At 50.9% G+C, this 16,036-nt stretch overlaps 6 protein-coding genes and 1 non-coding gene across 7 annotated transcripts; 3 read left to right on the plus strand and 4 right to left on the minus strand.

Moving 5' to 3' along the window:
• Window positions 1-32: 32 nt before the first annotated feature.
• ASPVEDRAFT_38084 (ESCRT-0 subunit protein HSE1) lies at window positions 33-3,000 on the minus strand. The gene is made up of 9 exons (XM_040811622.1): window positions 2,585-3,000; window positions 2,441-2,490; window positions 2,320-2,354; window positions 2,175-2,250; window positions 2,024-2,122; window positions 1,844-1,964; window positions 1,175-1,786; window positions 910-1,122; window positions 33-857 (listed from the first exon to the last, which is right to left on the minus strand). The coding sequence occupies exons 1-9, from the start codon at window positions 2,622-2,624 to the stop codon at window positions 280-282; spliced, it is 1,824 nt and encodes a 607-aa protein (XP_040664352.1). The 5' UTR covers window positions 2,625-3,000; the 3' UTR covers window positions 33-279.
• A 913-nt stretch (window positions 3,001-3,913) lies between these two features.
• pakA (mitogen-activated protein kinase kinase kinase kinase STE20) lies at window positions 3,914-6,611 on the minus strand (the record flags this gene model as incomplete). Its single annotated transcript, XM_040806163.1, has 4 exons — window positions 3,914-4,018; window positions 4,067-4,401; window positions 4,465-4,564; window positions 4,623-6,611. 4 exons carry the CDS (start codon window positions 6,609-6,611, stop codon window positions 3,914-3,916), a joined length of 2,529 nt encoding a protein of 842 aa, XP_040664353.1.
• A 305-nt stretch (window positions 6,612-6,916) lies between these two features.
• Window positions 6,917-7,779, plus strand: ASPVEDRAFT_475203 (uncharacterized protein). The gene has a single exon (XM_040813801.1). The coding sequence runs from the start codon at window positions 7,222-7,224 to the stop codon at window positions 7,732-7,734; it is 513 nt and encodes a 170-aa protein (XP_040664354.1). The 5' UTR covers window positions 6,917-7,221; the 3' UTR covers window positions 7,735-7,779.
• Window positions 7,780-9,065: 1,286 nt separating this feature from the next.
• Window positions 9,066-9,158, minus strand: ASPVEDRAFT_t41. The gene has a single exon. It is a non-coding gene; the product is annotated as a tRNA-Lys (tRNA).
• Window positions 9,159-10,244: 1,086 nt separating this feature from the next.
• On the plus strand, window positions 10,245-11,114 carry ASPVEDRAFT_38087 (uncharacterized protein). Its single transcript, XM_040811623.1, has one exon. The coding sequence runs from the start codon at window positions 10,381-10,383 to the stop codon at window positions 10,804-10,806; it is 426 nt and encodes a 141-aa protein (XP_040664355.1). The 5' UTR covers window positions 10,245-10,380; the 3' UTR covers window positions 10,807-11,114.
• Window positions 10,712-15,477, plus strand: ASPVEDRAFT_38088 (putative RNA binding effector protein Scp160). The gene is made up of 5 exons (XM_040811624.1): window positions 10,712-10,976; window positions 11,036-11,521; window positions 11,608-11,858; window positions 11,914-14,209; window positions 14,260-15,477. Exons 2-5 carry the CDS (start codon window positions 11,128-11,130, stop codon window positions 15,243-15,245), a joined length of 3,927 nt encoding a protein of 1,308 aa, XP_040664356.1. The 5' UTR covers window positions 10,712-10,976; window positions 11,036-11,127; the 3' UTR covers window positions 15,246-15,477.
• ASPVEDRAFT_475278 (uncharacterized protein) lies at window positions 15,352-16,001 on the minus strand. Its single transcript, XM_040813804.1, has one exon. The coding sequence runs from the start codon at window positions 15,818-15,820 to the stop codon at window positions 15,458-15,460; it is 363 nt and encodes a 120-aa protein (XP_040664357.1). The 5' UTR covers window positions 15,821-16,001; the 3' UTR covers window positions 15,352-15,457.
• Between the last annotated feature and the right edge of the window lie 35 nt (window positions 16,002-16,036).

Below are 16,036 nucleotides of genomic sequence, written 5' to 3' on the forward strand. Positions count from 1 at the left end.
TTCACTAGCTGAGGATGTTATATACTACTAGTTAGGGATTGTCGCTTGAAAGTAGCTCCAAGGACAAAATAAACCATTATAACTTTGCATAACCTATGAAGGCGGCTTAAAACGACAAAATAAATACAAGTAGAGTATAGGTATGCGCCATGGTTTGCGGCCAAAAACATCAAACCTCCGTCGCGAAAAACTCCGAGGGTACGAACCACAAAATACGACGAGGTAGAGACAAGGTCGACGCTTAGCGTACAGCGAATAATGGGGAATATGTCGAAGGCGCTACTGGTAGAATGATGCCGGGTTATGGTGAGGTACGCTGCCTTGTGGGGGCTTGTACGCCTGGTAAGCGCCCGGTGCAGGGCTCATCGAAGGATAAGGCGCAGATCCCGGTGCAGCTCCGGGGATGGGAGGAGGTTGCTGCATTGGTGGTGGGGGTTGGGTAACTGGAGACGCAGGGTAAGGAGGCTGAGATTGACTCGCGGGATCCGGGCCACTGGGTGGATTGTGTGCGTTATCTGGTGGATAGACCGCAGATGAGAACTGAGGTTGGGGTGTTTGCTGCGGTGGTTGTTGTGAAAACTGTGGTTGGGCCCCAGGAGGTCCGGGAGGGTACTGTAACCGTTCAACAGGGGAGTCGTAGACTGATGTTCCTAGCTCTTGTGGATGATCATATGTCGATTCGGGGCGGTGATGAACAGGTTGAAAAGATTCAGCTGGAGATTGCTGCTGCTGCTGCTGCTGCTGCTGCTGCTGCTGTTGCTGTTGTTGTTGATATGCTCCTACGGGAGGAGTCTGCCCAGGCCCCGGTCCCGGCGACTGCGTGGTTGGGGCGTAGTAGGAACTATTAGGCTGGTTGTCTATGCGAAGGTTAGGGAGACGAACACCCAATCAGATGATGGTGGTACAAACCTGATGGGCGAGGGCTAAAGTATCTCTGTGGATCATTCTGCGGTGGTGGCCCTTGTGGGAAGCCTGCAGGGGCTCCAGGGCCAGGGTATCCATACTGAGGTTGGCCGGGGCGGCCATACTGGGGTTGCGCGGGTTGGGTCATGGATGCTTCCAGGAGATATTCGTAGTCTCTTCGCGCTTTGATGAACTTCTCGTTGAGCTGGGTAAATTCATCTACATAGCGGTGAGTTAATGGAACATTGGTGAAATATAGAGAACATCATACCCTTTTTTTGTGAATATTTCCCAATGAGCTCAATCAGCTTCGGGCGAATGGATAGAGTCGAATTATACAAATTCGTTATTTCCTCGTTGTCTTGGACATTGAGTTCCGAGTTACGCGTGCTAAGAAGAGTCAAGAGCTTCTCAACATTCTTGATCTGCCCAAACACATCTCCCTCCATTTGAGCTTCGCGCTGAAGCTCTTCGACAGTTGGATCTGGAAGCTTCTCAACGTAGTTGAGAGGGAAGATTCCAGTTTGACCTCTCAAGGAACCCTTCCACCAATCCTTATACACAGACTCGAGGACAGCAATAACATCCCCCTTCCGGAACTGTAGCTCTCCAGGCTCGGACGGCTGGAAGTCGTATAGCGCCCTGACCCTAGAGACCGTAGCAACAGAAGTACCCGAAAGCACTGGTCCGGCAGGTGCCGCTTGTGTCTGGTTTTGCGGTGCTGCAGCTGAGCTGCTGCTCTCGGCCTGTGGTTGAGGGGCCGTGGTGGGTTTCTCTCTTATAGAAAGGGCAAGCGCCATTTGTAACTCCTCTTCCTCTTTCTGGCGATCCACATCGGTGATTTCTCGCTTCCCGGGCTTCGAAGGGGGTTGGAGGTTAGGATCTGCAAATAAACCTGTAAGTTGCTGATAATATTTCAAAGGCACGGTGCACCACCTACTTTGAGTCTTCAATTTCATGTACGCTTGTTCCATAATCCCAAAGTCTGGGTTACTAGCGAACATCTCTGTCCAATCCTCCATACGCTCTAGAATCTTGGATTTTACCTGCTGGTGGGTATTCTAATTCGGGCACAGTCAGTACTTTTAGTCCAAGTAGGATAAATATTTACCACACTCACCCTGTCACCGGCAAGACGCAGAAGAGCATCTGTGAAGCTTCTCGATGCCAATTCACGATGTATTTTAGGACCGCAATTCTGCGCTAACGCATTGGCCAGCTAAATATTGTCAGTACACGCGCGATGATCTCATAAGCATCGATTCACGAACCTCCAAAGTGTATAATTGCACATTGGCATTTCGATGCGCAAGTCTCTTGATTAAAGCTGCGACTGCATCTTTCGCACTATATCCAACAATCCGAATCAGCGAATGTCAAAATCATCAGTAGCGGTCACAAAAGCGAGTAACATACCCAGACTCCTCAGCCCCAACTTTATCGCATACATCCTGTCAACGAAAAACGCAATGTTAGACGACATATTCTCTTCTTGTTCGGGAATCGTGTATTGGAAGGCTTGAAGGGACCGTCATACAAGAATGTATTCCCAGTTCTCGGAGGTCAAGTTCTCATCCGTCGCCTTGGCTATTGCGGAAAACAGCAGTCAGATACAGCACACATAATTATGACGCCCGAAAAATATATTACGAAAAGAAGGAAATAAAAAGGGATATCATACCGACTGCGTCGTCAAAAGCGTTCTGCTGTGCGCGGAACATAGCTAGTACCCAACTTCCCAACTACCTGGTCGAGGTGTAAATCCGGTGGAACAAACAGGAAGGAGCAATATATCTAAATGGCTCTCGTATTCGTGGAAACTGTAGCAAAGCTTGTCGATAGGTATAGGGACACTGTGACGCTTGATAGGATGGTTTCCGCGGGCTGCAAGCTGGAGTTCCAAAGATCCGGAGAACACTCGATGCGGGGATATCAGGAGCTCAAGAAAAGTCGGCTCGACGGTGTTTGTCGTGTCTGGGGAATGTATAGGAGCGGACCTTGATCCAAAATCACTCCGAGTAGCAAATAAATGATCTCCAAGAAGAGTCGACAGAAACGCTTCCCAAGGCTAGCTGAAGAATGGTTGGAACCTGTTCGTTGGTGACGATGATGCTGGTTTGCGGGCGGGCAGCCGCTTACCTAAGTCAGCCACAGGGCGCAGCCTCAAGGCACCGCTTTTTACTTGGCCCACACTCGGGCACACTATGGGGCACGCTGTCTATACATTCACTCTCTTGTGGATCAAGCGTCGTCACAACTTGAAAAGTATGACGGATGTTCATTATAGTACTATGTATCTAGCTATACAGCCTCTTCTAGTGGTAGTATATGTTAGAGGACACATAAAGGGGAGAAAAAAAAAAAAAAAAAAAAAACTAAATAACGAAAAGCCCCATACGCTTTTATTTCGCTCGTCATAAAACGGTCAATGAATACCGCAAACATCATCAGGAATCTTGAACATGACGAAATCAAGTACAGCTTGCGAGGTCAATACCAACTGGGCAAGCAGAGCAGCTAAAATCCATTCAATGGAGGCTTTCCATGCCCGGAATCAGACGCTTGGCCCAGTTGCCTCGCATTCTCACGTCATGAACTTGCTGCATGCCATGATACAATGCAGGCCCAAGCCCAAACCACTGCAACCAGGGCGGGAGAGAAAGTGTGCGTCGTCTCGCGTACATATGTTCCAGACAAATGATCGTAAAAGTCAACAATATGGGTATGCAAAAGCGCCATCAAGCAAAGCCAGGAATAAACTAAACATAATATCAAAGAGACAAAAAGGCTTGCAATCCCATGCTGAACATCAAGTCATCGCCGTCTATCACATTTTAGCTTGGAAACAACCGAAGGGCCCGTAAGAGAATAGAGAAAGTTCGAGATAGTAATAGGGTGTCATAAGGCCATGCCAGGTATATCGTCTGGCGAAAGAGAAACATCAGGGATAATGGGTATCTGAGGAAATATAGTAGACATCGACATATAAAGACGCCAAGAGGCTAAAAGTTTAAACGCCACCCTTCTGGGCTTTCTCCTGGGCTCTGCTTATACGTGCAGCCTTAACGAGGGGTGAAAGGTGGTTGAGAGGAGAGCAAAGACTCATAAACGGATGCTGCAAGGAATTAGCCGCGCACTGGTGGAAGGAGATGGAGACAAATACCTTCAATAGATCATGAGCGGAAGCTCGCTTTTCAGGGTCCACCCGAAGAGCAAAATGAAGAAAGTCTTTGAAAACAGGCGACAAATTATGTTCGTCCTTGATCTTCGGCGTTCCATTTGTAGCAATCAAGTACAAAGCCCGCAAAGGTGATTCGGTGAGATAAGGGGGCTCTCCTTCAATCATCTCGATGGCCATAATTCCAAGACTCCAGATGTCGACTTTACGACCGTATTCCTTTCGCGTCACAACCTCAGGAGCCATCCAATACGGTGTACCAACCATAGTATTTCGCTTGTTCTGAGAGTCGTTGATTTGAGCGCAGAAACCAAAATCGGCTGCAAATCGTTAATTTCCATCCGAGGGGCGATAAAATTTCGCAGCGAGAGGGAACAACTTACTCAGCTTGATGTTACCATCCATTGCAAGGAGAATATTGTCCGATTTGATGTCGCGATGGATTACGCCCTTTGAGTGGAGATGCTGCAGGCCATTGAGCGTCTGAAGGGTACGAATTAGCTCTATAATACACAAAGAACGAAGTGTTTCGGAAACTTACCTCTCTGCAAACGGCAGCAATTTGACCCTCGCTCATTATGTTGAAAGTAACAACATCGGTAAGACTACCTCCCTCCATGTATTCCATGACCACCCACAGATCTAGCCCATGAAGATAGGAATCCAAGAAATTGACGATATTCTTGTGTTTGCTATCCTTCATCACCAGGATTTCGTTGATGATCAGATCTTTCTTCGGCTGCAAATCCAGGTTCATTTGCTTAATGGCAACACATTCATTCGAGTCGTTTGCATAAGCTGTGAACACGCCACCAGACGCGCCCTGACCAATTTTCTTCAAGTTGTAGTAGAGCTTCGTCGGGTCTCCAGGTGTGCAAATCGCAACCAACCGCCCTCTGACATCCATGGCGTTGCTCTGGCGAGCCCGTTGCCGAGGCCGAGCTGCCGGTGGAGCACGCGCATTCTGGGAGGCTTGCGCTAGAGCGATATCTTCGGCTGGTGCCTGGTGCTGAGGCGCCGGTTGAGCGACCGGTTTCTGGTCTAATCGTGGAGACTGTTGCTGCTGGCGTTGGCTGCGGCTTCGTTCGAGTTGTTTGTGAGCAAGAGCCTGCTGGGCTGCAGCCATTGCTTGCTCCTGCTGCTGTTGGTATTGAGTGGGAGTAACAGACCATTGTCCCTGCGACCCGTTTGTCTTGGAATTTGAACGGCTCCTTTGGGGCTCTGAAGCCAAGGGTTCAGTTTCCGGGATGGGAGGCGTACTAAATTGCGGGCTATGGGTTTCTGGGGCCGCCCTGTTTGAGGCGTAGGGGTTCGTAGTAGGAGGTTGTGGCGCAGGGCGATTCGGAACCATGCTGGCAGCTGTTGGCGGTTTGGGGGGTGCTCGATTAGGTACAAGGGTTCCTAATGGTGGGGACATAGCCTGGGTCATAGCAGGAGAGGCGCGGGGAATCGGGGGTGGTGCCCGTGGGTTTTCAAAACTGCCCTCGTGGTTTTGAGGAAATCGAGGGCTAGTAGGAGGGGATGTCCGTTGCGCGCCATATGCGGCGGAGCCTGCCTGCTGGGATACAGGACTAGCGGATGTTTGATGTTGAGGGTAAGCGTGATCAAATTTGTGCCAAACCTCATCATCTCCCCGGGCATTTTTCTCATAGAATCTCATTATGTCAACCATCGTCTGCGGGTGTTCTTCTTGCTCCTTCTGTGTGATACCACTTTCCTGTAACAACCGCTGCCATTCTTTCGGTAAGCCCGTAAATTGACCCGTCTGATTATCATAACCAACATGGGTGACGTGGACGGGGTTTTCTGGCGCCGAAATTTTAATGCCACGAGGCGAGCCTAGCATGCTGTTGACAAAGCTGGAGAAGCTACTCTTCTTACTCCTGTTAGGCCCAGCGGGCCTGACCGGGTTGGTCTCATCGGAGAAACGCTTCGTATTAGCTGAACGGTCATTGCTACCTGAGTTCGGAAGGCCCTCCATTCGGGGATGCAGAGTGGTAAAACTTGCCGACTGTCTCAAAGCTCGTGCGTTGGGGGCAGTCTGCGATCGGAAATTTGGGGGTTTTTCGAATCTTTCAGTGGGATTTGGTGGTTGGTAGCTCCTGTCGGACTCTGCGGTGTTTTCTTCCAGGGCGCTTAACATACCCCGTGAGTCGAACGGGGCGCCAATTAATTCATCTGAGCTTTGGTCGTTTAAGGAAAGCCGCCCGGAGTAGGGAGGACGCGATCGAGAAGAACTTTGGCTGCTGTGTAGTTGGGGGGATTCGTTGTTCCCGAGGACCGGAGACGCGCCCGCGCTATTCTGATCGAGTGATGACGATGAGGATCCGTATGCGTTGGACCTGGTGCGCAGATGTTCGCGGCTCCCAGCAGCAGAGGATCGCGGGTACACTGGCGCAGAGGGGTGTCGTTTCAGAGATGTCGGGTTCTGTTGTGTGCTGGGGGGTCGTGAACCATAGCTAGGGGGGTCCTTATGGAGTTTGCTCGATGGACGGCGAAATTTGAAGGATGAGAAAGTGTCGTGATTCATGGCGCTCGATTTTAGGGGCTTTGGAGGGGAAGGACAGGTCGACCGACTGGGGACGAGACTGGACTCAGCAGCTTGATTGGAGGGAAAGGGAAAGCCACCGAGTGAGGCGGTGCGCTCTGGCGGTCCCTTCAAGCCGTTTGGACGAGATGTGGTGGGTGAGGTGGGCGATCTGGGGTGATACTGGACGGTGAGGTGGACAGCTCCGACAGGTGGAAGGTTGGTGGACACTGGACAACTGGGAGGGAATGGGGGGGGGCGAATGCAGGAAGAGCCGAATTTGCGACGCAAGGGAGGGCGATTAGTACAGTACAGTAGATAGTTATGGATGGATGTTAGAAAAGGAGCTGCCGCGGGCGACCGTCACGAACAAAAGCCGGCGGTTAGCACGTGGAGAACCACTGACGGCTCAGAGTGAGCAAAAAGCCTCCTCAGCAACTGAGGGGACGAGGAAGTCGATCGGACTCGTCACAGGCTCAAGGTCGAACACAAGAAATTAAAAGAAATCGAATTACCAGCATGCAGGAGCCTGCAGACAGCCGACAGCTCACCACACGGATCTGCAGAGCAGAAAAAGCAACACAATGCGGAAGAGAGAAGACAAGGAATAGGAATGGAGGGTGAGGAGGAAGGTCGAAAGGGGAGACCTGATGATTTAGTCTACAGGAGGCTGGACCGGGCAGCGGACAAGCGAGCAGCGGACAGCGGGCGGGAGCAAATAATGGAGGATGAGGATGGGGCGAGCCACTTGTCAGAAACACTGAGCCTTTTGATTGTTCTATGTTTCCCTTGGTTCCATGGATGCACCTTGTGCTGCTTTGTTTTTATTATTACTGCGCTGTATTATAGAACAAATCACTTTCTGGAATTAACAACCACAAGCAATAAGCACTGGGCAGGCTGCCTCGAAAATCTGTTAAATAATGCCGTACTTTTGCTTGCAATACGTCATTGGTCGCGTCTCACTCTCCCATCCTTGTCGGGCCAGGAGATGGGTTCTGGACACATCGAGAACCAAAGATTGTCCTTTGCATTGGTTGATACGCGGTTTCGAGTTTCTCTGCTCGCGAGATCTCCGAGGGTCTTTGGGATTCCAGCGAGGAGGAGGGGGGGGAAGAAAAATTAACCCTTAATATCTGAACATCCTTGACAAAACATTGGCATCAAGTTTCATCTCCAACCTCAGCCCGTTCTTCGGTTGAGCTTTACTAGCCGCCCTAGTTTAGGAAGGTGGGACACTCCATGCCCAACGTCCACAGGCGCCGAAGCCTCCATTCTTCCGCCCTCATAGTCCCAGCTGCTGTGCACACACAGCGCATTGAATCCGTTGATAACACAGTGAGGGTGGAAAGCCAACTCAGTTCCAGTTGCTGCCACCTCATGTTGGGGTGTACCGAGCAAAAGTCCCGCGAGGCTTCATTATTTGTCTACACTGCATTGTCCATTGTTCCGATTAGCCGTCTATTGCTCCAAAATCGATGTGACGGAGCAAGCAATGACGTGTTCCAATGGGCAATAGTGCTTATATTAATGATGGCGAGCGTCCTGTGTGATTCTGCAGGAACGGCTCTTGTTCTCGCGGTTGAAGAAGCTGCCACCAGTCGGACCAAAAGGGTAAACTTGGCCTACCCTAGCAGAACCACCCGACGGCCTGCAGTTCCGCCATTTCAGGGCCCAGGTAACCTTGAACAGAGCTGAGTGAAATGTCTCTTCAATTTATAATCTTTCTGTAACACTACGGCACTGTCCAGAGCCTTGTCCAGGAGTTGAGATGTCAGATTTGACACATCTTCTCCACCGTATTGTTCGAAGACAGCCCTCTGGATTCCTTCATGAATCATGAAGTGGTGATATCAAAGCTTTCGCGACCCCAGAGAAGAGCTGTGCTGGCGGACACAAAAACTCCAGCTGGTGGTATATTAGATCTCGGCTACCATAGTTCTGCTAGTTTTCCGGTTTCCTTGTGTTGTGTTTAATCAATTCCAGATTGCTCCCTTTTATTTATGGCGTGCCAATTCCACCGCTCAATCCGAACTTCATGCAAGCGCGCAGTTCTTGGGAGCCCTGGTTACTGCTGCTGAAACACACTAGGTAGATGACCGGACTGTCAGTGATGGATTCGACGTAGGCCAGAGTGTACACCGACATGATTACAAAGGTTCGAACAAGTTTCTGGCTGGGCATGGGTAAAAGAAGGAGGAACAAAAAAAAATAATAAAAAGAATAATAACAAGAATAAATGCCTCGGGACTTTGCCGGAATGGGCTCATCAGATACTGCTATCTCAGTCGGGTTCCAGTGCAAGGGAAATTTGGAACCAACGAGACAATCATCCCATCCGATCGTACTTTTCCCCCTGTTTGGGTTCGCTATGTTTAGAATTACAGGCCAGTTTTTCGGTGGGCCCGCCGGAGATTGGGGAAGGGGTTAAAAAAAAAGAAAAAGTAAAAAAAGAAACGCCCGATGCGAGGCTCGAACTCGCAGCCTTGAGATAATCGTATGCTATTAGAACGTAAAAGTCTCACGCTCTACCGATTGAGCTAACCGGGCTGGTTGTTGAAAAGCCGAGGAACATTAAATCAAATGAACCAGTTCCACTACTTCTACCCATTAAAGTAATCCATTACGAAGCTGAGAGCTAGGGATGTTCCAACAAGCGCGGATGTGTATTTTTATTAATGTTATGGGGTCCGAAATTGACATAATTGTCTTTCCTACGTTGTCCCGCTGGTATGCGTGTCTTATATGTTTTGTTACGATTAAACATTTCTTCTATAATAAGGGTGTGCGGACGCAATGTTATTGTTGTGTAAATATATACCACAGCACCATCACTGAGTTCGATCCAAGGAGTTGCATCGCCAAAACAAAACCGAGTAACACCCCAATTCAACATATGTGACCAAATACAGCAACAGGCAGCACTAGAGTATACCCCAAGCAGACACCCAGGAAAAAATCCCAAAAGGCTGACTGATAAACTGCACAGAGAGACCGATTCATTGAGATAGATAACTTCACAAATAGCCGAGATACCATAAGGTGTAACATGGGCGAATTTCGGCTCGAGCAAGAAAAAAATTCACCGTTGCGGGCTACCTACAATACATACAAAACCCATAGCACTGGAAGGTAAACAGGAGCAGGAGCTGCAGCAGCACCGCGTCATCTCAAGTCGCTATATACTATGGACTCAGCGGTGGGACTACAAACAGAGACCAGTGCCAACCAATACAGGACCGGAGTGCATATAGAAACATGACCTGAGATCGTAGAGAGCTTGAGACATACACCGACTTCATTGGCCCAGCCAGAAGCCCTGCAATAACTGGATTGCAGCCCAGTACTCAACATCACGACTGAGACAAAGTCGAGCGGGGCCAGAAAACAAATAACCGCGCGCGATCGAGAGCCTAAAGCAAGAAAGACCATAAGCCTCGAGGGATAAGAGCCTCTAGGTTAATTTTAAAACTATAGTTTAGCAAAGTTACTTAGACTTTTCCACATGGTGATCGATCGGCACAAAAGCCCCGGGACCAAGCCCACTCCGATGGTTGAGTAGAGCCCATCCAATGCTTGAGATGCAGAGTCCTCCGATCTCTAACAGATTGGTTACGACGCCCAGTCACAATTACCTGAATGCCATTCGATGGTGAATCGAAAGATATTGATTCTCCCAAAACCGTTGTCGCCGTTGTCGCCGTTGTCGCGCGGCGGTAGATCCACCCTCGAAGTTCTCTAGCGAAGAGAGCGATGGGACAGACCAGCATCGATGGTGGACACAATTAACAACCGCATTGAGTTTCTGAATAGAAACGCCAAAACCACTGGGGCTCTGCTGGTGAATTCCGCCCCGTTGGTTGAGAATGCGAGAAAAAGAGAGGAAGCCCATGAGGCTCCATTCACACCGTGCGTCTCGGCTCCGGGGCCCTCCAATGGCCGCGAGACGATTCCTCCCCCAGTCAGGCTTTCTGTCCTGTCCTCGCCTGGCACCTGCTCCTCCTCTCCATCACCATCACCCTCCAGCTGTCAATTCCCCATTGACACCCTCTTCTCACCCTCACCTTTCCTCTCCCTTCACCTTTCTCTCCCCCACCTTCTCTCTCCCTCCCCCTGCTACCACACCCGCCTCGCCCTCCCATCTCCTTTTATTTCCCTGCCTGCGTGCCCTTTTATGCAGTGCCTGTTTTTCTTTTAGCCGGTGCAATTAGCAGTTCATCTTTCCATCATCTCCGTTGGATCCTGCTGTGGGATATTTCGCATTGATACCTTGGACATCCCTGGGCTTTCTCAATTCAGTGGACACCCTATCTTTTTTTATTTTTTTGTTTATAAAGCGGCCGTTCCGACTACACGTTTACGCCTCCGGTACTTCCTCTCCCCGATTCCCAGCGAGAACCCCCGCTCTAACCATCTTCCTCCTCAAGTGAGCAGTGTGTCAAGTAACGTTGACGTTCTCCGCCCACTTAAATATAAAAATTTCGAACATTCCCGAACAACTCAAGGCCATTCTACCACTATGTCCTCCGAAGCAATTGTCAATGGTGGTCCGAAGTCTCGGGCCGCTATGCTAGAAGAACAACATGCACTCGACGAGGCGCACAAAACCACCGTGGAGGATGTTGTTGACGAAGAAGATATTGCGCACCCTCCCCCCTCGGCCGCTCCGCTTGTTACCGAACCTACCCCCGGCGCACCATCGCAGGCACCTACTTCACCCGCAGCCCATGCGCCAACGAACCCGAAGCGTGCTTCTGGAAAGGCCCCTACGTTGGATGTGCAATCAGAAGAGCTATTCCCTGCTCTTGGTAGCGGTCCCAAGCCAAAGGCCCCTGCTACATCGGCCTGGGGCGCGAAGGGCCCCTCCGCTGCAGCTGCGCTTGCGAATGGTGCGCCTAGCGGTGCGTCGCCCGGTAAGGCTACCCCAAGCTTCACCCACTCGTCAAAATTGCAGTAGTATTTATTCGGGTCAAAACCAATGATACTGATTTCCAATCAGCAGGTCTCCCTCGAATCATGACCCTACCTGGAAAGCACATGGAGCAGCTTCGACTTGCTCCCTCTCAGATGCTCCAGCGAGGTCAACTGAAGAAGCCGCTTCGGGATATCCTGCGCGATATCTCTAAACGGTCAAAGGCCAATGTTGATATGCGTGGAGGCCCTGGAGGATCTATCATTTTTGAGGGTAGGGGCTCAGTGGATGCAGTGCGCCAAGCGCTCAAGCAGGTGGCGCAGCAAGTTGGTTCGAAGGTAAGTCTCCTTTTTTGGGCAATGTCCCGATCATTTCCAACTAAGCTGGGTTTAGCAATCGGTCCGGGTCCCAATCCCTACTTCGGCTCGCCCTCACATTATCGGTCGCCAAGGAGCTGTTGTGCTGGAAATCCAGCAGCGGACTGGTGCACGCGTGCAGGTCCCTCGTGCAGAGGATCCCTCTGGCGATGGGGATGAGGACAATGACACCATTGACGTCTTGATCGAAGGTGACGCCGTCGCAGCAGAGATGGCTCGCCGGGAAATTGAGTCTATCGTGAAGGATCGAGCATCGAACATGAACCTGCGTCTTAGGTCAATCCCTCCGGAATTCTTTCCCTTCATCGCTGGTGCTCACAATGCAAATGTGAGAGACATTGAAGAGCGCACCAAGGCTCAGATTCACGTTCCTCGATATGATATGTGGCAAAGCCAACCTCCACCCCAAGAAGCTGAGCCAGGCCTCGTTCAGTTCGTGCCAGTTTCCGACAGACATATTCTTGTATCTGGAGAGCGCGCGGCAACGCAGGAGGCACGCGCCGAGATTGAAAAATTAGCTGCTGACCTGCAACGCCAACTCACACTCCGACAACTCGCAATTAACCGGGGTCAGCACCAATTCATTTTGGGCGATAATGGTAACGCGCTGCATGACTTCCTCGCTGAAACTGGATGTGCTATTGTGTTGCCTCCCTCGTCTGATGAAACCGAGTTTCTGACTGTGACTGGCCCTCTGCAGCGGATTGAAGATGGTATTAACCGGGCAATGGACCTTGCAACCAGTATGCAGATGGCTAGTATTGACCTTTCTCGCCAACACCCAAGCGCTCCTATTGGCCCACATGTCCATGCGCGTGCGCTCACTCGTTACCTCACCCAGCGACAAATTATCAAGGAACTTGAGGGCATGTATGATTCCCGTATCGCCTTGTCCCCGGCTTCGGACGGGCCTGTTACCTGGGAGGTGTACTCGAGAGATGGCAAGAATACGATTCGCGCTCGTTCCGATATCCTGAACCTGGTCCAGGCCCACCCCCCTGCTAGACTCCGCCATGTTACTGTCGACCCGTATTTCCACCCTTATCTGCGCTCTCGTACGATCTCCCGAATGCGCTCCGATTACGGTGTTCATGTTCTCGTACCTGAGGAGGTGGACAGCCCTGATGTTGTCCTTATCTATGAAGGCCCTTCGGCGAGCTCGGCTCAGCTGGAAATTCCGCGCCAGCGGCCATCTGCTGCTGAACTTGCCGCTTTCGAGAAGACTCTCCAGGAAGCACAAGAGTACCTCTTAAACTCTTTGGGTAGCCAGGATGATATCGTGGCAAAGGCCGTATCCATTCCGAGCAAATACCAAGAGAAGGCGCGCAAGTTCATCTCTCGTGAGCAACAGGCCAAGGGTGAAGATCATATCCCTGTTCGTGCACTTTTTGGGGGTGGGTCGAGCCGTAATGGTGGAGGTACACCTCAGAGCGAGGTATCGCTCCGCGGCCCATCTCGTATGGTGGAGGAACTTGCAACTAAACTCGGAGAGTTTGTCGTGGAGCAGGAGAGGGATGACTTGGAGCGGGGATACACAACATCCTTCGACTTCCCTCAAAAGTATGCAAACTTCCTTATCGGCAAGAGAGGCGAGAACATCAACAAGCTCCGTGACGAATTTGACGTTGATATCAAGGTGGAGAATGGCAAAGTGGAGGTCAAGGGACCCAAGGCGAAGGCCGACGCCGCCAAGGCTAGAATTATCAATATGGGAAAGAAACTGGAGGATGAGACAACTCATGTCCTGAAGGTTCCCGCTCAGTATCACCGCGAGCTCATTGGGCAGAAGGGAAGCCAGGTTAATCGACTCCAAGACCGATACTCTGTCCGCGTCCAGTTCCCCAGGGTATTGGTTGTCAACGACGATCAGTCCGTCGCTGATACAGCTAGCGATGCGGGTAGCGTTCGACCTCAACGGTTCCAACAGGGCTCTGATGAGGTCATTGTCAAGGGGCCTAGCAAGGGAGCAGACTCTGCCCGTGATGAGATTCTTAGCTTGCTGCAATGGGTTGTTGACCATTCGCATTCGACTACGGTATCTGTCGCCCAGAGCCAGATTCCTTCATTGATCGGCCAGCGCGGCCGCGAAATGGACAAGCTTCGGGCTGATACTGGGGCCCAAATTGACGTGCCGGGAGCTAACGATGCGCCCGACGCATCTGGCCGCGTGGAGATTAAGGTCAAGGGTACGAAGAAGCAGGTTGATGAAGCAAAGAACATCCTGCAGCAACGCTCAAACGAGTTCGATGCCACGGTAACAAAGTCTATTGACGTCGATAAGAAGCACCACAAGTCCCTGATTGGCGGTGGCGGTAAGTTTTAGATCTACACGCTTCGGTTGCACCTTGCTGACAAAATTTAGGCGCGAACATTCGCAAGCTTGTTGCAGATGCCGGTGGCCCTACCGACTCAAGTGCGTCGCGACTCGTCAGATTTCCCCGCGCTGAAAGCAACGACACTACAATTAGATTGGAAGGAAATGGAGATGTTGTAGACAAGATTATTGCTGCCATCGAACAGTTTGTCCAAGAGCGTGAGGACCAGGTTGCCGTCAACCTTGAGATCCCCCCAGTACAACATCGTCTTCTCATTGGCCGTGGGGGCGACACGCGCCGGGGCATTGAGTCCAAGTTCAACATCACTCTTGATATTCCCAGACAGGGCTCTGGGCGCTCCGACATTAAACTCAAGGGGCCTAGCACTGCCGTTGAGGAAGCAAAGGAGCACATTCTGGCCATGCTCAAGGATCAGCAGGGTGTGAGCGTCGATGTCCCAAGGCATCTACACCATGTCGTTTCCGACAATGGGTCCTTCTTCCGTCGCCTTCGCAACGACTACCAGGTGACCGTGGATCATGCTGGCCAGCAAGTACCACTCAAGCCTACGCCAGAAGACTCCCGTGACACAGTCAATGGGGCTTCCACGCTCCCGTTGATCACCGACGAACCCAGCGACGCCCTCGAAGCTCATTCATGGAAGGTGGTTGACAATAGCCCCATTGCCAGTGACCCAAGCGAACCTGCGACGATTCCATGGGTCCTGGCTGGATCTGGGGATAATGTCACCAAGGCCAAGGCCGCATTGGAGAAAGCTATTACTGCTGCATCTCAGCAGTCAGCGACCGGATACCTCATCCTTCCTGACCCGAAGACATACCGCTTCGTCGTTGGCCAAGGTGGCAGCCAGATCAACGCTATCCGCAAACAAACGGGCTGCCGCATCAATGTGCCAAAAGACCAGGCCAAGGGCGAGGCGATAGAGATCAAGGGCGGCAAAGAAAACCTGGACAGGGCTAGAGACTTGATCCTTGAGGCTGTTCGTGCTGGGTCGAACGGCAACTCAAGGTGATCTCACCTTCAGTCTTCAGGTTAAAAACCTTGAACATATATGAAGATATATTGATTTCCTTTCTATACTTGTATTGCTCCAAAAGAATGTGTTTCACTTCTACTACCTTTTTAGGGTACGTATTTACTAGCATACTGGCGATTATGCCTCCCCATCTTGATCATTCTACATACATTATTGGATAGTTAGATAATGCAAATCCTCTCCTCATCTTACGACTTTCTCATAGCATTCAAGCTGCAAATTTTCATGTAGTTTTTACACTGGGTAATTCTTGCGAGTCCGAGTCGTGTCTCACGACTCGTTATTATGATGATTATTATGATTATCGATTGCCTCGGGCCACCCCGGGCAGGCCACCTCACAGGCTCAGAAGTCAGCACATGGACCGACCATGACCAAGGACAAATCTCTCCGCACACCACCCCACCCCCACATGCATTCCTGAATTCTGAACCACGACAACGTGCGTGCGGAGGTGTCTCGCAAGATTCCCCCCAGTGGGACAGTGCGAATTGCCATTCGATTCTCTGTCGGGATAATCCGGCGACCCCCCCCAATTTACTACGGAGCATTGGTGCAGAGAAGCTTCTCGACTTCCAATGTGGGAGCTCTAGCTTGCTCCGAGTACTTCCTCTCACCTGCGATTTGGAGTACTCTGCTCCCACCGCCCCATTTCTGGAGTAGAAGTGGATATCCTCCGACAGCGCAATGCTGGGAATATGAGGGGGAAACGAGGTGAGATGCCTAAGCGGGTTGTATGTTCATACTTGAGGTGAGGAAGAGGGAAT

This window comes from Aspergillus versicolor, assembly GCF_001890125.1.
Source record: "Aspergillus versicolor CBS 583.65 unplaced genomic scaffold ASPVEscaffold_2, whole genome shotgun sequence".
Lineage (NCBI taxonomy): Eukaryota > Fungi > Ascomycota > Eurotiomycetes > Eurotiales > Aspergillaceae > Aspergillus > Aspergillus versicolor.